At 53.1% G+C, this 23,613-nt stretch overlaps 1 protein-coding gene across 1 annotated transcript in view; it reads right to left on the bottom strand.

Moving 5' to 3' along the window:
- Window positions 1-365: 365 nt before the first annotated feature.
- LOC131206655 (homeodomain-interacting protein kinase 2) overlaps window positions 366-23,613 on the bottom strand; it is a 44,270-nt gene continuing 21,022 nt past the window's right edge. Inside the window, exons 2-9 of the mRNA XM_058199314.1 lie at window positions 17,167-17,435; window positions 9,812-10,132; window positions 5,552-5,652; window positions 5,268-5,477; window positions 4,749-5,195; window positions 4,072-4,674; window positions 2,720-3,987; window positions 366-2,647 (exon numbers count right to left, since the gene is read on the bottom strand). Coding sequence (XP_058055297.1) covers window positions 1,737-2,647; window positions 2,720-3,987; window positions 4,072-4,674; window positions 4,749-5,195; window positions 5,268-5,477; window positions 5,552-5,652; window positions 9,812-10,132; window positions 17,167-17,331 — 4,026 coding nt within the window. The 5' untranslated portion in view covers window positions 17,332-17,435 and the 3' untranslated portion in view covers window positions 366-1,736. The remainder of the gene's footprint in view (window positions 2,648-2,719; window positions 3,988-4,071; window positions 4,675-4,748; window positions 5,196-5,267; window positions 5,478-5,551; window positions 5,653-9,811; window positions 10,133-17,166; window positions 17,436-23,613) is intronic.

Below are 23,613 nucleotides of genomic sequence, written 5' to 3'. Positions count from 1 at the left end.
TGCCTCTAAGCTGTTGTAAAGCTTGTATAAAAGGGTACAGTACAAATTAAAAACTAATGCGATTCCGACGGTCCGGCGCCTCTGTCCAATTCAGGGTATCGTGTTACTGTTTCCAAAACTAATAGTTGTCCACTTATACACTTTAAATTCAACTGTTTGCTACGTACATAAGGCAATTTTTACTTTAAACGTTTGTTACTACACATCCACTGATGCCCGCTACATACAAACACACACCATAAACCTGTCGCCAAAGATCATAATTAAGATTATAAGAAATAAAATCGCCTAACCTAATTTACGTAGATTCCTTTCGGCGAGCTACGATGATGCCATGGCGCCCAAGGAGAGTCACCAAAGGGCTACCTCGCTTACAAGAAGCTGACAAACAAACGGATTCGGCAGACTTTGGGGAATTGGAAATTAAGGGACATTTCCTTACACATGCCGCACAAGGAAGACCTTGTGCCCAATACAAGGTTTAGAAAAAATGTGATTTGGGTCGGTATTTTAAAGAGACACGATCGGACGATACTTTAGATAAAACACACATCTTTACTTTCACTCCAAACGAAATTTTACGACTCTGCGTGGCTCCTACAATTTGTAAGTTTACATACGCAGCAGAGCAGCTTCTGCTATTCTCTGTGCTTGGATTGATACCTTTCCAAAATCAACATAAATGCGTAATTTTTACAATTTACTTCTCGCACATTTAGCCATAATCATTATACGACGTGGAGCCGTATAACTCTGTCTCTCTCCTCCGTTTACACACCGAGTTTGTGAACAATTTCTGTTTTCTGTTTTGAGCAGGTACAAACTATTTTGAAAACTTTTACACCACACGCTCCTCTCTCTCTCTGTTCTACGTGATTCTTAGTTAACCCATTTTGTGTACTGTTTTGCAAAACTAAAAACCTCTCGCAGTGACTACACTAGAAAAATGAAGGATTATAGAAAAAGAATCGCTCTCCGTACAAAACGCATGACGAGAGGCAATTAGTTTAATATACACAAAACCCTCGGGAACCCTTGCAACTTACATTCAAGTATACTTCCCGCGCAAAGACGATGGCCACTCACCGTTGCCGGGTGGCAGTAGGTAGGTGCACCACCGCTTCGCGAAACCCCGTATCAGTTCGTTTTGTATGTACAAAAAGAAGTTTCTGCTTTTGCTCTTGATCCTAGCCCCGCCTGGGCCGCCGCTCACGTTCGCCAAATTAAACCTTTCCTTTGCCTTAGTTTTCCCCAGAAGCCAGCCATTGTGGACCCATCAAGGACATGCTTTTCTTAGTCAATAGACGGCCAATACACATGCAAATACAGATAGTACTACTGTCTCCTGGTTAGAGTAGCATGAGCGATAGAGAACACGCAATAGCGGACGCCAATCGGGGAACACATCTAGTGCAACCTAAACGCGACGAGCTTGCCCTCGACGAGCCGAAGGACACAAAATGGAGCGAAAAGAGAAAAAAATATAAAAATAAACAAAAAAAATTACAACTGTTTTGCTTCCCCTAACGCTAATTATGATGCTACACACCATTTGCTACAATGGTTCATGAGGTGCGCGGGCCGTGCGGTGAAGCTTCCCATACCGAAATAAACGCTAACAAAAGTATAAAAACAGAGCGCTGATCACCCTCTACAAAACGCGACCACTCTCGGTGAGGGATGACGATCACGATCACCCATCAAGCCTCTCGATCCGCCAACAAATCTGCAGCACTTTACTCGCCAAACCAAGCGTAGTGGTGTTTGTTGGCAATCTGGGCCGGACTGAGCGGTCCAAACTGGCCGTACTGTGCCGTGGGGAACTGGATGTGCGCCGGCAGCGGGTGCGTGGGCAGAACCTGCAACGGGAACGACGGGAACCGCTCGGTGGCCGTGTCCTTCATCGCATACGGCGAGCTGGTGCTCAGTGGAGTCTTGCGTACCTGGCGGCTCGAGGCGTTGTGCGCCGGCGGCGGTACGACGCGATTGTAAGCGGTCTGATAGGGGGCGGCCGCCTGCGAAACGAAGACCGCCGATCGACGGTACATGTCGCCCTGGGCGTAGATGTCCTGTTGCTGCTGTTGCTGCTGCTGATGGTGGTGCTGCTGCAGAATGGCGCCCGGCGAGCTACCGAGCGGAGTGTTGGCGCTCGGCTGGTGCTGACGATAGACGGCCGGTGTCGGGGCACCCCAGGAAGTGGCACCGGTCGGGGTGCTCTTAGCATGGGCATGGGGCGGCGGCGGTGGAGCGTGTCCAATCGAACCACCATGGCAACTGCCTGCACCAACGGCGGCAGCTGCTGCTGCTGCTGCGGCGGCCGCTGCCGCTGCTGCCGCGGAAGAGGACGACGATGACGAAGGCATGTACGACGAGGACGATTCGCGCTTGTGCCCGTAATGCGACGAGGACGACGAAGAACCCATCGTTGGAGGGGCCCAAGACGATCGCTTATCGATTTGCTGCTGCTGCTGTTGCTGTTGCTGCTGCTGGGAAGGATATTCGTACGGGACGAACTCACTCGGTTCCTGCTTCGGTACGTGCAGCGGTTGTCCGGAGGACGATGATGGCAGCAGCAAACACTCGTTCTGAGCCATCGCCAGGAGACGCTTCTTCTGCGACTGTCCCGCATGCTGTTCGTACTTGATCGCTGCAGGGAACACAAAGAGGAAGGTTAAGGTATTCGCAATCTCTTCGCACTGGTAGATTACTGGTCACTTACGCTGATGTTTGGGACTGCGCCGCTCGCTCTCACCATCGCTATCACCCACCGTGACACAGGCCGTCGTAGTCGCCGAGGACGATACAGCCGTCGACTTACGCTGGCGGCTACTGCTCCCAGTGGAACCACCGCAGGGAGCTCCACTATTTGCCGTGTTACTGATCACGCTCATATGCTGGTGAGCCGGAGGTTGCAGATGGTACTGTTGTTGTTGTTGCTGCTGTTGCTGCTGATGCTGCGGATGTTGGTGGCCCCCACTGCCCGATGACCCGTTGTGGGCAAGGCTGGAAGAGGAGGAGGACGTCTTAACGCCGCATCCACCGTTGCCGGCACCACGACACGAGGACGATTGGCCACTGCCGTTACGGTGGCAGCTTGTCGACGATTGGTGCACTGCCTTCGTCGACGACGATGACGACGCACCGTGTTTCACTTCCGGTGTCTCATCTTCGCTGTCCGAAATCGTTATGACCGCCGTCGGCGACGGTGTATCGTGGATTGTGATCGTCTGCTGTTTGTTGCTGCCACCAGCATGATAGCCACCGCTGGCTGCTGCATGGCCTCCACTACCACCATGGCCGTGGTTGGACGACCCGTGATGACCGTGACCATGGCCACCGTGGTGAATGTGGCCATTCTGCTGTTGCTGTGGCTGCTGTTGCTGCTGCTGATGGTGATGGTGATTGCCACTGCTGTGGTGGATGTTGCCACCACCCATTGCCATCGAAGATCCGCCGTACGATGACGACGTGGCCGAAGACGACGAATGGTGCACGTTGCTCGATCCACTGCCCGGCATCGAACCGGAATCCACCGGCTGGTAGTGCTGCTGTTGCTGCTGCTGATGGTGGTGTCCGTGATGACCGCTGCCACCGCTGCTTCCGCCACTCGTCAGCTGCGGTTGCTGCTGCGAATGGTGATGATGGTGATGGTGGGACGGTGCGGACACCTGGGCCTGAGTCTGCTGAACCGGGGGCGCCTGCATCGACTGCTGACTGCCACCACTGTGCGGCGGTCCCAACTGTTGCTGCTGCTGATAGAAGGCGGACGAAGAAGACGATCCGGCCCCGAGTGCGGCATTGCTGCTGCTGCCGCTACTGCTACTAGCTACTGCACCGCCCGTCTCGTGGTACTGGGGACACATGTGACTCCGGTTGCTGTTGTAGCGCTGATGCGGCGGCGTGTTCTCCTTGACTCGTTTCTTAACCGGCGACAATTGGTTGCTTTCCTTCTTGTCGTGCCGGGAAACGCTGGAATATTTACGAACACTAAAAAACATCACAATCTTGCTCCTGTCCACCGTCCGAAAGCCGATCGTCGGTTTGCGGATTCAGTGCAGCGCAGATACTTACACCAGATGATGCACGGGCGACTCCTTCTTCGGCTCGTGGTGGCTCGTCTGGATGTTGAGGTGCGGATTGGGGTAGATGCCTTCCAGTTTCAGGAACGGGGCCGAGTCGACGATCAGCGAGTGTGCCGGGCCTGGCTGCTGCGACCACGACGGAACGATCGCCACCTGGCGCCCGGATTGGGGCCAGGCCACGTTCGGTTGCACGGCGTTGGTCAGCAGCATCCGCTGGCCGGACGACGGTTCCACCATCGACACCGGCACCGGCACGTTCACGTACTGCTGCGGGGGAACCTGCAACGGGGGCTGCATCGTGGTGCCGCCCACCACGACGTGCTTCGTCGGACTCGGCATCGCCTGGTAGCCGGTCGGACACAGGATGCTCGACACGAGCTGGTGCTGGAACGCGTCGGGTCGCGCGTTGCTGTACTGCCGACCCACGTTGCGCCCACCGTAGATCTGGTACAGATGGTTGTCGTACGTGGGTGCCCGCTCGCGGACAATCCGCTGGACCTGGTTGTTGAACGTGATCGTCATGTTCTCCGTCGTGTTCGGCACAAAGTTCGTCACCAGCGTGGCCGTCGTGGGTTGCACACTCAAGTTGTAACTGAAAGCGCAAAGAGACCCCCGTCATTAATGTGCTGGCCGCACCGAGGACCGCGCGGCCCGTTGGTAACTTACGTGTGTATCATGGAGTCCGTTCGGCGGCACACTTCCATCATCTGCACCGAGGCCTTCACGTTGTTGCAGTGCGCGTAGTCGACCAGATGGGCCAGCGTCGTGAACGGGTGGTTCAGCGCCTCGCCGGGCGTTATGCGGCGCTCCTGGTCGATCGTCAGCATGCGCTTCAGCAGATCGATAAACTCGCGCCGATCAGTCTTCTCCGCCAGCAGCTGGCCGCCCTCGATGTCGGTCGGCACGTTCACCTGCCCGATGTCGTCCAGGCAGTTGAAGATGTACTTGCGCGCCTCCTTGCTCTTGTTGTTGGTTTCCGCCTCGTGCTCCTCGGGTGTTTTCAACCGCCAGAACGGGTAAGTCGACTCGACGTCCCGGTAGAAGAACTTGGCCGTTTTGCTCGCACTATTCAGCATGTGCTCGGTCGGGAGACCCTGTGTCTGCGATATGTACCTGTGGCGGGCGCGGATGGAAGTGGTAGTTTAGTTTGGGCCGGCACACAGAGGACACACGCCGGATACGCACCTGATTTGATCATACTCAGAAGAGCCGGGATACAGGGGCCAACCCAGGAACAGTTCCGCCACCACACAGCCCAGCGACCACATGTCGATCGCCTCGCAGAAGGGCAGCCCGAGGATGATCTCCGGAGCACGATAGTAGCGCGACTGCAGGTACGTATTGCACACCGTTTTGCTGACGTGCGACGCCGACCCGAAGTCGATCACCTTCACCCTGCAAGAGGGAAACGGAAGCCATTGTAATCGTCGGACTAGTCGGGTGGACAGCAAACTTCGCTCGATACGTACCGATACGGCTGTCGGTTGGGATCAACCAGCATGATGTTCTCCGGCTTCAGATCGGCATGGATCAGTCCGAGCTGCTTCAGTTTCAACAACGCCGTCAAAACCTGCGGAAAAGAACAGAAAAGCATTAATCCAAGGGGATTCGCAGCGAACATAACTTATCTTCTGTGGCTCGAAAGTGGGGCATAGTTTAATTACCTGCCGCCGCCGGCCTTCTAAAACAATCGCACAGACACACAGTTGTGTCGCCACCAAGTCTGCGCTTTCCTCGCCCTTCGCCCGCCCCACCGTTCGTCGTTGGGGCGACGTTGCATTAAGGATTGATTTGAAAAGTTTTCACAGTTCAAAATGGCGCCAAAAACCGGGACCGGCGAGGCGGCGGCGGCGAATGGCCTCGTCGCCGTGGCGTGGCCTCCACCAAATAATCGGCCACTTAGCGAATACGTCGCGACACAATTGGCATCGTGCGCGCTCTCGGGGAAAAGAGCATTATTGGCACACCATCAAGGCACACAGCAAAGTTACTCTCTTCTTTACGACGACGACGGCGGCGGCCACCAGTCGTCTCGCGAAATCATAATTTCGCAAGTGCGGAGAAGATTAGTGCCACGAGCCATTCGGCCATCCAAAGCATAACTACGACAGCCAGTCAGTCAGTCAGACGGCCGGCCGGCCAGCCAACGCACTGCTTGTCGGGGGGGAGATCGACCTTTCCAGTGGGCCATGGGAGAGCAGTAATGAGCGCAGTCGGTCCGGGTGGTGGCCAACGCAGCAAACCGACGGACGGCGCCCTCCCCACCAGCCAGCCAAACCAGTAAACAAAAGTTTCGTCGACTAATTTATGCAATTTACGGCATTCAAATGGTGGCGCGGCCCCGTTCCGACTACCAGTAGCTGCTGCTGCTACGCCACACCATCATTATCGGCCCAATCGGCGGTGGCGCCCGCGAGTTGTGTGGACCAATTTTTGCTGGCCCCCGTTTTTCGTTGGCCCGCTTCGGTTCGGTCGTAGCCCACGGGGCGCTGCACCAAGCAGCCAGCCTCCGCCAGAAATCGCAGACTGCGCGCACGCCGCTCCTTACTGAAGACGATCGCAAAAACACAATCATATATGTGATAGGATCCCGGACCGGGATCCAGCCGGTCTGGACAGAGCAAAACAAAAAACGGACCCACTTAAGTGGGATGAAAAAGGGTTTCGCGGAACTTTGGGTTCGAAATCTCCCGGGCGCGACGCGCAACAACCAGCCTCGGTGAAACCACGGAACTGTAACACAACATGGCGGACTCTCGCCGGAGCGCAGCAATTGCGCCATAAATTCAATTAATCGCGTATGCGGTTGGGTGCATATGATTTAAATAAAAATAACACAACTAAACCTCGCTGAGCCGCTGAAATCGGCGCAACACACACGCAGTGGATGCGCGCGGCTTGCGCGGACTTGTGGTGTGTGGCAAAACAATAGACTTTTCAATTAAACCAGAGCGCGCGAGCGCCTGCAATGGACCGATTGAGAAAGGAGGCCCACCGATTCGGAATGAGGCCTTCCCCGTAAGCCCCCGGTGGTTGTGCTATTCACAACAGTTCAGCGATGCATCACCAACAACCCGGGAGGTGCTTTCTATTTACGGTCGAAAAGTGAAGCACAAAACTCAATACAACAACAATAATCTGCTGCCAAAGGTTTAAGATGTTGGCCGCGAGAGGGTGCCAAAAGTACCGAGATAAATTCTCCCGTTATTAGCGATCATCGATCGTCGGGTTTTAATTGAGAAAAATGATGTCATAAGCAGCTCACCTATGTAACTATCTCATCCCCAAAAGGGGGGCGCGCGCGCATCAGGTTGCCAGGTTGCCTGATTCACCCCACCACCTACAGAGCAGCGGGAGGCTTGGTTTTTAGGTCCATTTTTGTGCGGCCACAGAAACTGTCCCCGAGCAACACACACGCTCGTTACACCCCTTTTAAGGATGCTGCGCCACCGTTAACGATGACACAACACACGGGCGCGATAAAGGCAGAGACCTCCATTTCCATATCCAGAGAATCGTGCTCGGGTGCGTTTGTTCCAAAAAAAGAAGCGTTTCGTGCTGTTTTAGCGTGGTTGAGCCTCCCCGAGAACCAACTTAAAACGATGATTAAAAAGCATTCATCATCGTGCGAAAGATGCTGCTACATGAAGCAGTCGACTGCATGATGGCGGGACACACAGAATTGATGATGATTACGCTTATCTGTGCCGCCGCCGCAAAAAGAATATTCGAAAGATCACCATGCCAAGAAGAGTCCAAGTGTCTTGTGCGTATGATTATCGGGACAGAGAGACGTCGGTGGCCGGCTGAGAAACGGGTGCACGATCTCTGGGGCACGCCACGGCCCAGCATTAACTGTGCGCTGCTGCTTCGCCAAGTGATGCCGCGCCGCAGCATCACGGTCATAATAAACTCAACTTTGATGATCATCAACAGTGCGCGCCCTGGTGCTGCTCCGTGCGGTTGACTGAAACCTGTTGAGAGTTGATTGATTTGTATGCATTATTCGCCAGACTCTGCTCCTCGGCTGAGGCAGAGGAGCCAGCTGAGGCCACAGACAGCGCTCTTATATCCCGTTAGCAACAATCGCCGGGCCTCGCTGTTTTTGCCTCGGTTCCCGCGAGCAGCGCAACCCTTATTGGGTCACCCATCAACGAAATGAAAGCTCCACCGACCGGGTGCTGGATGCTTCCAATCAAGAGCATCTGTGGGCCGGTCAAATTCATGTGCCCGGTCGAACCGAACCGAAGGAAGAGATAAGCAAAATGACATCCCAGCGTCCGGTGAGAGCCCCACCAGCCAGCCAGCCAGCCAGCAAGCGGAGAGGATGGCCCCGAAAACCATCGCCTTGGGGGATCGGACCGGGGGCCTGATTTCCTGTGTACAAAACCCTATGCAAATTTTGTCTTGGTCTGCGCGCGCGGGGATTGCCGGGGAGCTGGCAGCGAACAAGCCGGGGTTTTGTAGTCTCGCCGGGGTTCGGGGTTCTGGTGCCTGCCTGCCTCTGTCTGCCTGCCAGCTGCTGCTGCCTCTGGCCAGGGCCAGATCAGCGTAGGACACACACTGGTTCGGGGTGGTGATTGGCTAGAGAGATCGGTCGAATCGGTGCGAGAAGAAGAAAATAAAGCGATGCCCTACATCCTACACGCTCTTCCCGACGACCCGATGAGTCTTTCTTCATCAGCGAGCACGCCGTGGCCTCACCGTAAAGTAGAATGGAGAAATGTACACCGCGCCAGCAGCAGCACCCCGGACCCCGACTGACATTCAGCGCATAAAGATCGTTCGTAAAGGCGAAGGAGGTGGTGCGCCAACGCGATCGCCGGGGTGCACATACACATTAATTGCTGCACGAAACGTTTACCAACCGAGCAGCAAGTGATCCAAGGGAATGCTGCTGCTCTGGCTTGAGTAAATTATTATTCGAAACGCATCAGCAGCAGCACCAACCAGAGAGGACCTGCATCCTGGTGCCCTCTGGTCGCTGCGCTCGCGCCTTGTATCGACAGTTGGATGGGTCAAGCATTAAAAATAAAATAAACCTGCTCCTTGGCTGTGGCAACGCGTAACGCAACCGGCCCGGGACTTCACGGTCTCTGCCGTCGAAATAAATCGTCGATCGTAATCGCACCGCACAAAAGGAAAAGGGCGAAAGGCAAATTCAACAGCAGAGCACGCCGCGCCGTCGATCCCAATGAGACCACGACGACAACGATCGCAGAGGCCAAACCCCAGACCTGGCACAAAATTAATGTGCAGTCGCAAAACAGGTTTTGGGCGAGCGCAAGGAGAGGCGACCCCATAATCAACCCTTGCGGACACCCAATTGACTTTGGGGATCGCATTTCATTGGGCACTTGTTTGTGGAAAAGGCCCTTTGCGGATCCTTTGGGCGACCCGAAATTGTAACGGGAAGATCGGGGTAGAACTGGGACTCGATCTTGGGCGCAATGTGCTTTGAAGAACCGCACACTTATGGGCACCACACCGAGTGGCGGACCGCAGATAATATTTCTTCCTGGAGCAATGAATTACCAACAACGTTACGACCACGGGCTTCGCGCAGACCACAGTTTCTGCGCGATAAAGGGCTACAGACGATAACTGACCACCCCCCGTCCGAGGTCCGAACTGCTATTCCTTATCACGCCGAAACCACTGGACGAAGCCACAATAATCCGGGGGTGTTCTAGAAACACCGAAGAGGCGCGTAACGGACTGTGACTTACCTGCTGCAGGATCGGCCTGATGTACTTCAGCGGCAGCGGCGAGAACTTGTTCTGCTTGAGGAAGTCGTACAGGTTCTGCTCCAGCATCTCGAACACCAGGCAGGTGTGGTTCTTGTGCTGGAAGCACTCGAACGCCCGCACGAAGTTGAACTCGTCCGCATTCTCCTGGCTGAGGCGGCTCAGGATCGACACCTCGATCTGGCCCTGGCGCGCGTACGACGGGTGGTTCTTCAGGATCTTGATGGCGACGATGTCGCTGGTGCCCTTTTTCCAGCATTTCACCACCTGCCCGAACGTGCCACGGCCGAGAAACTCTAGAACCTGCACCGGAAAAGGAAAAGAGAGAGGAAACTTTGATCAGTGGCGCACACGACCCAGAGAGGATTCGAGAGCTGGACACGACGACCGACCCTGAGAGGGTCGTTTTCTTTTCCCCGCGGAAGTCATCAAGTCACCTAACCGTAAACGTTGTCACGGGTCACCCCCGGTAGACCCTTCGCCGCCCGTCGGTGGCGGCTACCGGTTGATCGGTTTAACACTCGGCGCCCCAGAACCATAAAAATCGTTCGGCCGTCCGTTCGCTTTGCCTAAAACTAACGGAACCGGTTTTGCGCTCCTCTTTCGGGAGGGGGCAGCCAATCTGGCTGCCCGGGGGCCACCTGGAGGAGAGTGTGGAGAGGGCAGGCACTGGCCAAAGATGCCGCCTTCGGAGAGACGAAATAAAATTTAGCACCCGTCGGGCCGGTGGACACGCCGCAGTAGTAGCAGCGGCAGCGGCGGGTACTCTACATGCCCCGATGAAATTGTGAAAGTAGCAGCAGCGTGCGACGAGTGATCGAAACGAAACGAGCCACCGGGGGCATATTAATAAAAGAAAAAAACGGTAGACCTCAGAGTGCACACATACAAACCAACACAGCCCTTAAAACATGTTTTGGGGCCGGTCACGAAACGACAGCAAAAAAAACCGGGCGCAAATAATGTTCTGACGAGCGCCGCGCGCGACCGGTTGTTGGGGTTGGCAAAATCTACGTGGAGCCGAAAAAGTTGAACCAAGGTTTGTTTTGAGGTCACACCACCATCGGCTTAATGACTACTGCGCCCGGTGCTGGCCTGGCCTGGTGCTGGCTTGGTGCTGTTGTGAGTTGTCGGTTTTTTTTGTTGCGCCGAGTGTTTCCTTAATTTTCTTGTCAACCCCACCGGGCCCGGCGGCCAAGTGAATGGTGACAGCAACGGGGAAAAAAAATCATAATAATGGCGGAGAAAAGGAAACGAGAACCATTTTTGGGGCGGCAAGATGTGTGGTGGCCAACAGTAAACTGGTTCAAAGTGGGCGAAATGGCGAAAAACGACAGCCGCAAAAAACGGGATACCCACAGAGCAGCAGCAGCAGCAGCAGCAACCTGCAGCGACAACACGGAGCGCGGCCACAGACTTCTGAGAGGGACACTCCAACAGTAGTAGTGCCCCAGCAGCGCTGCTGCTGCCGATTCATGCGCGGATTCATTCTATTTGTTTTAAAATTTGGCTCGACCTCAGGGGAGCAAATTGGGAAAGAGTACAGCGCAAACGGGCTCACCACCAACACAAATTACTGTGGCTGTGGGGCTCAGCACGCACACATATATACTTGCAACACAATGTTCGAAATATTCCACAAGCCCCCGGGATGGACCCCACAGTCAGTACAGTGCTCGGTTTCTCGGTCAATTGAAAACCGCAAATCAGATAAGCTTCTCGGAGTCGGGGGCCTATGTTTTATGAAACACCCCAACAGCAAGCCACCAATGAGGGCGCAATGGCGCGCGGCTGTGGTCTGTTGGCGGCTGTGGTGTGCAAGCGCAAGCCCCGCCGAGGTCTGGTGGCTGATCGTGCATGAAAAGGCCGCATGCTGCTGGGCGAGCAGCCATTTGCACCACAGCAGACTGTCCCATAACTCATAAACACCTTCCCAGCGAGAGGCAGAAAAGACCTCGCCCGTTTATGGTGCGCGGTAGCAAAACTAGCGCCGCATACAATGGGGGGGCCACCTGCGCTTGCGCTGGCCAGTTTTGAAAATGCATTCTAATGAAGAAGAGATTAAGACACAACGTCAGCTCACAACAATCGCCAGCGCCGCCGGTACGCAATCCGGAGAGATCGTGGACAACATTGTGCCGTTGTGCTGGTGGATGATCATTGGGCGGGATCGAAACATGTGACCCAAAACGCCAACTTGACTTCTCATTCTGAATATGTGATTAGTGTTCTCGCGATCGAAGTATGGAGGGCTCAGCAACAGAAACACGAGGCGACCAATCTTCTAGTAGAGTTCTTCAAGAAGTGTGCGCTGAAGCAATACTGTCGAATTCGATCGACGCAACGGCATGTCGCACACCCGAAGTGGCAGTGGTGCGCAAGAGTGAACAGGTTGTTGCGACATGTTCGGGGCTCGGCATCCCCAAAGCCGGACCGCAGAGGCCAGTGAAGCGTGAAGGCAAGTTTGTGCCCGTTTAGACAAATGAAACGCGACAGTGGATTGTGGATATTAACAATGATGCAAAATCTATCTAAAACATTCATTCTGGGCCTTTATCATGTTTTTCTAGATTAGTTGACCAATTTCAGTTTATAATGTTCAATGTATCTAGAAAGCTGTACGATTGATGATCCATTTTCATCGCACATGTACCACGGCGTTACCCGTGAAGGCCGAGACTACGTTCCGTTGTTATTCCGTTCGTCTTTACCCAGCTAAAAGAATTCCTACCAAATGAAAGATACCCCATTTCTGTAACAGAACGTGACGTGATAAAAGATCGGTCAGTTTGATGAATAATTGTCTTGTTGGGATCATCTTCAACGAAGTGTGAGAAACAGCAGAATATTTTGGAGAAACATGCCGGAAATCTACAAAAAGTATTTGTTCTTTAAAAATTTCTCCATTTAATATTCCCGGGAACTGCTATCATATTGACGAAGATGAAGCTCATAAACAAGATTTTATCGGAGCCCAGAATCCGAGAAACAGAAACTGACCAACATTCGACTCGGCTGGTCGCACGTGGCGTAACAGAGCTTTGATTTTTAAACCAAGAAATGTTGCAATCTTTGTGATCGGTCCCTCCTCCGTTCACCTTAATCTTCGCATTGGATAACTTGTGACCTTTGGCACATAAAATAATGTCACTGGAGACACGAATTAAAACGAATGCTTCGAAGAAAACGATGACGAAAGAGAGCAAACGAAAACCCTTTCGAAAATACCCAGAAGTACCACTTTGAAAGGGCGCATCTATTTGTTATTTTCTGGACTGGAGGTGGTTCACCGAAAACGGTTATCTGGTGAACTCCTATTACAATTCTAAATAAAAACCCGACCCACCCGCGACCCCCGCCCGATAATGGTTTGTTTTCGTCGTGGTCATCCTCCTGAACACGCCCAGATAATCGCCCTGTGATCGGGGTCTCCCTCCACGCAATAGCCCGGTCAAACATGGACGCCATTAAAAATAACCACGAGCCACAGTACACAATAGGAGCTACTATTGGAGCCCGATTGCGAGTGGGTTGCGAGCAACACGCCGATCAGACTCTACCCAGCAATCGATAAGATAGTGGGACCGGCCGAGATCCACGTTCGCCCTCCCGGTTGTTGTGCTGCTGCCTGCTATTTGCCTGTCACGATACCCCACCACCGCATGGTCAGTTCTTCTTTGCGTGAACTTATCACTCATCTCTGCCGACCGGTCGGCGGCGGCTACTACTGCGGTTAGCAACCAAAGATTATCCTCGGCCGAGGCCAAAGTTCGGGAGGGCCCATTGTTGGGCTACGTCAAATACGTCAAACGCGCAAACGTCAAAGTGGCTACCAGCTGCTGTCCGCCTCCCATTTCAAGCTACGCCCGGCCAGCGACCACAAGAAGGGGGGTCGTCGTCATGCTGCCAACATATTGCGCCGGTGGTGAAGAGAAAGTTCCGAAGGGATACCGCCGGTGGTGCGTTTCGCCTGCCCTGTATAATAATGGGGGGACCTTTCTCTCTCTTTCTCTCTGTGTCGGTGGTGTAGAGATAATGACAGTTTGCACAGAGCAGCGCAGTCTGCAGCCTGTGTGCTCTGGTCGCGTAGGAAATTATTCACAGCGACTGGCCACTGCCGCCACCATATTCACACGGGCGGCGCACAATCCATAGGATAGGGTTAGAGATGGGTCGGTGCCGATGTACCCACCACCAACGACTATTTATTTTACGTTTCGTCATCGTAACACACCGGCGGTGTCGATGATGGGTTTTAATGAGCAGACAACTGCGGGAGAGAGGACGAAACCGCGAAACAACCCGCAGCACCTTCATGTGGACAAGAGATACTTCGCGCTAATGGCTTCACACACCAAGAGGTGCAGGATGTGAGTGTGTCCAGTTTGAGTGAAATTTCATTCACACCAAAAACCCGATTCGGGGAGAGTTCACGGTGGAACGTTCGGAACATCCTGCCATGCGGAACATCCCAGACATTATGTATGCGCTGGGCGATTACTCTTACAATGCAGGTAGGACACGCAACGTCAACAAGTAGTTGTCCGCGCTGTCAGACTACCAAAAAGGTGCGCCTTGCGTAACACACTATTAAAATCCCAAACTTATTGCCATCACCCTTGCTCGATTCCGCGGGCGACAACCCTTCGGGGTGCCAAGGTTTACGAGTGCCCGGATACGGCCCAGACACGGCGGCGATCGGATATCGGATCCAGCAGCCGTCTTCTAAGGAGCGTCCCGTTAATTCCGGTCCTAGCCGGTCTGGGGACTGCAACGAAAAAAAAGAAAATCAAACCCCAAACATATCTCGTCCGGTATCGCACAACAAACCGCAGCAAATCGGAACGACAAACCGGTGAGAGAGAAAGAACGGAACGAGCTAAGGGTAAATCTCGCAAGCCTTGATAATACTGTCTGTAAACAGCTAGAGCAGGGGGCGGCGACTACAACCTTGGCCATCGACCGACCGGGGGATCCTTTACACGAGCGTCTGGCTCTGAAAGTGGTGTCGGCAGGTTCGGTGGTGGTCCTCGATCGATTGATGGAGCGCGCATATGGCGCGCGGGCGACATCGATTTTCTTACCGAATGAAGGAGCTCCTCGTCGTCTCAGACGCAGACAGGCCCCGCCGCTAAGGTCTCTAGCTGTCTAAGCCGGCCCCCGAAAGGCGACGCAGTATCCAATTTCCCACGGAAGGTTTGGACTGGACTTCCTGTGGTACCTCTCTACATGAATTGCGGCTTTTCGAGGGCTTTAAAACAAATTCTGCCCGGCGGGCTTTGGAAGTCTCGGGACCCTTTTGGTCTGCCGTTTGGTCGTTGCAGTCTGCCGAAGGATTAGGTGACATGGTGCTGCGTCCGTTCGGAATCCTCGACAACAAATCATGCCGCCCTTATACGCAACATTATCTTCGGTATGTTTATGACGCGAGCGAGCGGCGCGTATACCCTAAAACCTAGTACACCCTTGGGTCGCCCAACCGAAATGGCAAATTGGCACTTCACTTTTGCTTTTTATCTTCACCGGGCATCCGGTACTGCGTCGTCGGAAGAGACGACTGCAAATGATCCTGAGTCGACTTGCCAGAAGAACGACTACACACTAAGCCGGAGTCCTTTGCATCCAACGACCAAGAAGATATGTCAATGGGGCCACATACTCAGAGAATAGTGCTCCACCGTTTGTGGGGGGAAGCACAGCGAGTGGGCAACAACATCCAATCCCCCCAAGGGAAAGGAAAAGGAAGCGACACCAAAGGCCACACTGCGCCCTGGGGCAAGGGCAATGAACGCTCACGGCGCAATTTGCGTCAGCCAGCGCGTTTTTATGATGTTTGTTTCTGTTGCCTATTGATATTGCACTTTGGCGAGGCCACTTTTTTCCTTCCTTCTGGGCTGGGCTGATGATGGGGAAGGTAGCGTCAAGCGCCGACTACGCCAAGGAGCCACCACCACAGTACTGGAGAAGACAGTTATTGCGAGCTGTGTGTTGTGGGGAAACCCCGTTGTTGCTGAAGTTTTCATTCGCGGGCCGAGCTCGGCGGCCGGGAGGTGCATGCCGCTAGTTGTTCTTAATTACACCCGTCTTTTCCGTTATCTTCACGGTCGTATACACCACCACCGCAGACTCTCTCGGTGGCTCGGTTCGACGGGGTCCGAGAGGAAAGCGTGAGCGTGTGCAGTACATTATTGTTGCTGAGCGGGGGGTGGTTTTCCTATTTTATCCAACAATAATTTACACACTTTACTCATCATCGGAGCGGTGGTAACTCCCACAGGCACTCGTGTGTCCGTGACTAGCGGTCCTAGCGCGGTCTGGACCGCCCCGAGTCTAGAGTCTAGGCTGTGGAAGAAGCCTCGAGTGGAGTGTTTTCGAGGCCACAGTCCAAGGTCCCAAGAGATACCTTCTGAGGGGGTTTGGACCCAGCGCAATAAGCGTCTAATTATAGAGAGTTCCACCAAAAACGGTTCGTTCTGATTGAAAACCGGATGATTAAAAACCGATACCAGATTGTCGCGCACCTATAGATGAGGCTGTTTGAGACCGCAAGAATATACAAACCTGTCAGCACTCCAAATTCCACGCATAAGGAACAGCTGGGAAGGTTGTGCGTGGCTCGGACGGTGGTGCGCGTGAATCACTGGGATCCACTCCCCGTGGGAGGACATTTCAAAAGAGTTCTTGGTCAAGTCGACGTCAACAACCGCACAATGATGGTTCTAGAAGTCGGAAAAATTTGGAAATCACCTTACCCCTCAGAGGTGTAACGAGGTTCCCGTAGGGTCCCCAGCCCCACGCCCAGTCGTAAAGCAGTGAGCGAGCCTACGAGACATTCGTGACGCACTGATTTACGACTTACGACGGGTTGCCGGCGGCGAGGCCAGGCGAAACTTGCTTCACTCGCTTTGCAGAAACAATTACCACAAAAAGATCGCCGAGGCCGACGAAAAAAAAATCACGAAATTTTGGGGCTGAGATAAGATATCTGCTTGGCGGGTAGGCTGGCGGCCGTGGTCAACTCACGGAGACGAGAAAGAGTTCATAAACCTAGACCAACAAACAGATCAAAAAGCGCTTTAGGGGTGCACGATTTCCGTTTTTACAGACGAGTACCTAGTCTCTGAATAACGCCGAAGCCGCTAGTTCTTCGACACTCCAAAACGGGGAACTTGGGAGGGATAAGGAGGAAGATACGATAGGTCGCTGGGCAGTAAAATCGTTTGGTCCGGCTCAAGATTTTAAGAGACGCTTCCCGCGCGAGTTCCCAGATCCAGAAGTTCCCGTTCCCAGGTCAACTACATGAACAGCCTCCTCCTCGGCCGGGTCCGGTGACTTACCTCATATTGGGCGGACAGTGAGTAGAGCACCTCGTGCTGCACCAGCTGATAGTCGCCGTCGGCGCCGCTGCTCGAGCGCTTGCTGGAGGTCTGCGTGTTGGCATGACCTCCTCCGGTTGCAACCTTTGAATGTGCCGTCTTGGAGCCGTTGGACGGGGCGCCCATAGCCCCGGAAGTCGCAACCGTGCCGCTGCCGCCGCCGCCGCCACCGCCCGGTACTGCGCCGCCACCGCTGGTCGCACACTCGCCGCAACCACAAACGCCCTCTGCTGCAAAGAAAAGAAGGAAGGTTAAGGTAATCTGATTAGAATGTCTATTCGAACAGCAAAAATGGCAGAATAAAGTTTTCCACAAACAAAAAGGGGAAGACAAAAAATTGTTAACAACAAAAGCTTGTTTGGTGACCTTGAGGTCTCGATTAAAGTTGGTTTAGTCTCTCTCTCTATCTTTGACCAACGAAATACGTGACAATAAGAATTGACAAACGGTCGACATAAAGAGGAACCAATGGGCATTTTGTAAACCACAATGAGTGGATGAAACCGTAGGACGGTTTTTATTCACGCACCTCAGCGATGGTGCGTGTCACGCGAATATCAATACGCCAAATGCGGCGTTAGAGGCTCGTGACACTTTCGCTCCACAAAAGGATATACCGCGCTGTTAGGAACCCAAAAACCACAGACCTCACTAAACGACGTTAAATACACCGTGACACGTGCCCGGGCCCGCCGGGTTTGCGTGCGTTTGTGGTCCCCGCAATAGGTCTAAAGGATATCTAAAGGAGGTCTCACCTTGCCGCGGGCGGGCTTAGCAATAGTTTTGGCTAAAAGGTAGAAAGGACCGCGCAACCGCCAGCGCCGAGTGGGCGCTCACCTGATGATTGATACCCTGCGGCCGTGCTCCACGTGCGAGCCCCGTGAACCTTTTTCCTGGGGACCCCCAAATTTTTTATGGCGTTCATAACTTGTTGGCCACATTTCGAAGGGGGTTTCATGTTGATTAACTCTCCCAACCCTTCACCAAGCGCCGCCCCGGTGTGTTGGCAAAACATGGAAATCGACCGATCGGAACGGCTTAACGGGCACCACACTGGCACCAACACCACCAGAAGCCGGTAATCTTGGGAGGACACGCAATGACACCCCGAAACCCAACCAAATGGAGCCACAGCGCACACAGTTTGGAGCGGGAAATTACGTTTTTATTTATAAAATGCCGCGGGTGGACACGCGCACGCTTGTGACGCACGACGCGCGCCGGGAGGTGCCTGCGTTGGAGTGCGCGTGTGTGGGTTCGCTTAGTGTAAAACGGCCGCCCGACGGAACCCGGACCCGCGGGGTTGGAAAGCCGATTTTTGTTTCCCGTCGATGACATTAGGAAGAAATTCCTGTCGCCATGGAAGAAAGGACCCGCACCACGCAGTCGTTTAAAAAATATGGGATCGGCCGAGAGGCCGATTATGCAGAGAAGCCCGTGCGCGCAATGGGGTGGAAGGCCGTCAGGATTTCCGCCGGGTGGGTGTGTGTTCCTTGGCCACCGCTGGCGGACTAAAAGGCGGACGAGGCGCGGATTAATTGCGTTGGTAGCCGCCGAGTGGCGAGCGGCGAGCGCGAAAAATGTATTAATGGCTACGCGGCGCCATTGGCAAACACGATAACGAGAAAACATCGTCACCGCCGCCGACGCCGGCTCCTTGACAGAAATAATAATGGCCACCACCACCCCACGGGGGCCTCCTCCAGAGGGGCGTGATCCTCTTTCGCCGGTGGTGCCCGGTGATGTGGTGTTTAAATTTAAATTATTCCAACCATTTCACAACAGATGGATTTGTTTACTAATTGCTCCAATCCGATCGATGCTGCGTGGGGCCCCGGCCTTATGACGACAATGGAGTCGCCGTTTTTGGAATATTTATTTATTTTTCTAATTAGTGTAATGAAGATCAATATCTTCTTTTTAAACTGACCGATTTGGGCAGAAGTTTACTTTCCAATTAAGCGGGCAGAAATTTAATATTAAGTTGTTCCTCAATTTGAACAATTTAAAGACTACACTATAAGTGGCCTGGGCTCGATAAATTTAATAGTACGTCTGGTGCAGTGGGCCAAGAATAGTCAGAGATCGGAACATTGATATCGCCTCCTAATGACGACATCCGTTCGAAATAAATACTATTTAAGGCCTCTGACTCTGAGCTGCAGGAAACCACTCAAACGAGGCACGAAATGAAGTCTGTGTGCGTTGAATCGCTTGATTTAAAACGGGGCGACTTTGTTCGGTGTGCAGCACGTTATTCGACGCCATTTTGGGGACCAGACGACCTTCACATCGATGAACGAGTTACATACAAAGAAGGTCAAACGAGACCTGATTTTTGTAGAACTTTCAGACTAGAAAATGTTCACCTCTAGCTGTGCCAGACGTGAATCCAAATGCGTATGAACTGTGGATGCTGTTTGTCTGCTACGGAAAACATATCTTAGATCCTACCCCAATCACTAACACATTAACAAACAGTCTGATCGTGACACGCATCTCAGTGGATGATACGTTATCACCACACTCTTTAAGGACTAGCTTAAGTCCATTAGGACTGTCGCTGCGTTGCCCGTTTGTTTTTCCCCTAACACTCGCATATTGATAGCTTGATAAAAACTGAAAATCATCGACGGCAGCTCCCGCCAGCAACGAACGTTGAGAAAGTTGTCGGACAACATCCACAACCGGCCCCACAGGCCGTTTGACAACAAACTGTGCATCTTGTTGCAATGGTGCTTTCCGTGGCCGTGCGCACGCCGGGAATTATGTTATCACCATCCGACGGAGGGGGCCAGCGAATATGAGGAAGAAACAAATCGCGATCCGGAGACGACTGTCAATCAATCGCGCTCATAAGGGACAAGGAAGGTACAAAACACAGGCATGCAGCCGTTCGACGAGCAGACATGAATCCGGATATGTCGGAGTACGGAGAAAAGGTGAGAAAAAACGGTGCACACTCGCATGGAATGAAAAATTCCTTCAACTCTGGACCACAATATCTGGATCCATTTCTTGCGGAGGAACCGCGCCAAGTTCCTCCGTGTCCCAAAACCTGTTCCTCTGGCTCTAGGCAGCGGCGGCGGCGGCGAATCGAAGAGCATCATTTGCGAACTCATGTTGTGACCTGCAGTGAGTCGCGTCACGTCGCGGGTATCTTATCACCGAAACAAAATTCGCGAACCGCGTAGTGCGCTTTCGAAAGCCGGGGCAGCGTAAACATATCAAACTCCACCGCCGAAAACCGTATTCCGGGGATCGCCCGGAGAGAGCGGTCTGTACTGTCTAGAGAGTGGCGGCGGAGCTCTGCCTCAGTCGCTCCCCGCTCATATTCCGCGCGCCGCGCGATGACCTCTGGCAATTGCGGCGCAATTTCGACGCTCGACGAAGCGCGCAAACTGTATCTCCCGCCCCGTTTCACCGCGGCCACCCCTGGCCGGGGCCTGCATAAGTCGCATCACACACCCCTAAAAGGCGGGCGGCCACAGCAAAAAAAACCCGAGCCACGCTGCGCCCTCTAGTGCCCTCCCTCACCGGTCTGTGACGACACGACAGCAGGGTGGGCAATGCAAATAGTCATAAATGCGTTAAAAAAGGGAGGAAAGCGATGCGATAATAAATCGAATCATAACAACTGGCTGGTCGCGATGTCTCCTCAGGTCCTGGGGGGGCAGATTGACAGTCAACCGATGGGCGGCTTTCTCCCTTTTGCGGACCTGATGACATTTTTGGAACATTGCTGATGTTATTGAGAATTTCGAGAATGTCCCAATCAGTAGAAGAACTCAGACTTCATATCACTTTGGTGCTTCATTTGAACTGAAGCCCCGTCGTAACTGCCAAAATTAAGGAGCCCAGACCTAGATCCAGGATTCCACATAAATTTCATAAAGACGCATTCATTTTGCCACGGCTTATCGCAATCGTAGAAAGCCTTTGTCCTCTGTGTGTGTGCCCAACACAAAGGAGCTCCTTGACGACGGGCCTCCACCCACCAGTAAACTCGACCCACTACTATCTCCCCAGGATCAGGAGGCCAATGCATAGGCAGTGCACCTCTTCCACCCCAACTGGCATCGCGCGCTTAGTGTTTCTCCTCCGACAATAGCATGCCAACAACAATAACGTTTATCGAAACAAAAATGGCGCATTGTGAGATGAAGAATGCCGCCGCCAGCGACGGGAAAGGCCTTCGCCAATATCCGGCCGCCGGTTCATAAAAGCAAATGTTATTGATAATGGATACGGGAGCCCTCCGCGACTCACGACACCGTAACTGGTGCACCACCACCCCTCGCGCTAGCCTCTCTCTCGACGACGGCATAACCTCCAAGTGTTTCGACCGACCGCTCCAAGGTCAAATTCCCGGAAAGTTTCGACTCAGGCACACCGACACATACAGAGACAGAGCTGAGAGGCTTGCGAAAGAAGTGTGAAAAACAGGAAAAGCCGCCAAACACCACATCGGCTTACAGTCAGCATTATAGCCGACGAAGATGTGCCGGCGGCGAGCGTGAGAATTTGGGGAAACCGGCATCCCGGGGGCCTGCTCTTGGGAGACGACGATGACGGATGATTGAAAGACTCGCCTCCATGCGCGCCATTGCCGGGGCAATCGAAAATATCTTTTCCCGATTTTCGTGTGCTGTGGCTCGCGTTTTTCCAGAGCTCGTGGAATGTGCCATCCCTTGGGGCGCCAATTCTCCTACTCTGGACACTTCGGGGGAACGCGCGGGGATTATCGTTACTTTTTTCGGGCGGTTCCGACCCGAGTGGCCGGAAGTTGTGGCGAAATAGCAGCCCATCGCTGAGGCGCGACGGTGAGAGAGAAAGACCTTCAAGAAGGTTGATGGCCCACCATGGGTTTCGGGCTTCGATAGTGTGCGCGTGTTGGGGTCTCTCACTTTTTAAGGGTGAAGTTGCGTTGCGTGGGGCTAGGATTCTAGGAGGTCCACACTAAAGGCGAACAACATATTTCCTCGGCCAAGATGGGCCAAATAATAATGGCTCGTTGCTTCTCCATTAGACCTCACCTTTCGGGAGGGCGAGAAGGGGGCGCATCACGCATGGACGAACCCATCTCGCACACGCCACCACCAACACGGCAAATGGCAACACGATGGCGCCCCCGTTCGTTGTGGCAGCGTTGCCAATAATCAGCTGGGCTAAAAATAATACACTAACGAACGCAGGATGATGGCCGGCCTGAGGGCGTCAAGAAGGTGTACACAACGACCCACAGCCGTCACGCAAAGGATATGGTTTAACACTCCTCCTCGATAAGCTGCGAACGGAACAAAACGCTCCTCTTTAAAGGGTAACCATTTGCGGGGAAAAGTCACGATATCGAAATGCTTTATTCAACACACGAACAGTGGATGCGGCCAAGTGATGAATATTAAACGATTAATCAATCATTTCGGGAGAAGGGTTCTATAACGAAGAAATAGATTCACTTTTTAAATCGCCTTTAGCGCTGTACCATGGAGACTGCGCGACATTTCGACTTTGCTTGTTTACTTCAAACACGCCAGGAGTTTATCGATAATTTATCCGCGTCGCTACCAACCACAACCGGTGCCTGGACCTGTTTTCCTTCGGAACCAATCTCGTTTTACAGTCCCCATTCAACTGTGCGTCGACCTGCGAACACTACACGCCGCAGAACAACAACCCACCCTCTGGCGCCCACAACGCAGCTCCGCTCGTCGGATGTCGAAAAGTATTGAAATTCTGCCGCAAATTGCGCACACAATGCTGGCGGTGGGCTTTTCGGACCGTAGTTGGGTGCACTTTCCAAGTATTATGCTGCTGGAACACACACGGCCCAACCATGTGCGGCGTGAAAATATATTCAACAACATATTCAAACAATCAAAACAACGCCGCCTGTGGCGCACGGAGAGCACGGCGTACCGCGGAGGGCGGCCAAATGTTTTAAATGATAACACACACCAACACTACCGGGCCCGCTCGGGTCGGCCGGTTTTGATGTTCGGAGAATTATGAAAATGTGCAATCCGATACAGAAGCGCACACCCCGGCCGAAAGCATAATGCCGCTTTCCTGTTTGCTTTTATTATGCTCGCAGGCGCGGCGATAGTTACCGATCGTAGATAAGTTCATCGAAAGGCCCCCGCGAAGCGGCGAGAATCAAACCGATTTCCCAAATTCACGCTACATTTATTAATCTCGCCTTCACGCGGCCACTACTTCAAAGTGAAATGTTACGGAGCTGTTACTGGGAGAAGCACACGCTTCGCTACTCCATTCGATCACCTTCACAGTTGGGTTTCCCTTCAATTGATAAAAACATTTCAAATTTGTAAAGGAACATTAAAAGCTGTAGTTTATATTTCTAGAAGCCTAATAAATAAACTGGTCTACCCATCTGCAAGTAGATGG

Source organism: Anopheles bellator, chromosome 1 (assembly GCF_943735745.2).
Source record: "Anopheles bellator chromosome 1, idAnoBellAS_SP24_06.2, whole genome shotgun sequence".
Taxonomy (NCBI): domain Eukaryota; kingdom Metazoa; phylum Arthropoda; class Insecta; order Diptera; family Culicidae; genus Anopheles; species Anopheles bellator.
The sequence above is the reverse complement of the archived record's forward strand: the minus strand, read 5'-3'. Positions and strand labels throughout refer to the sequence as shown.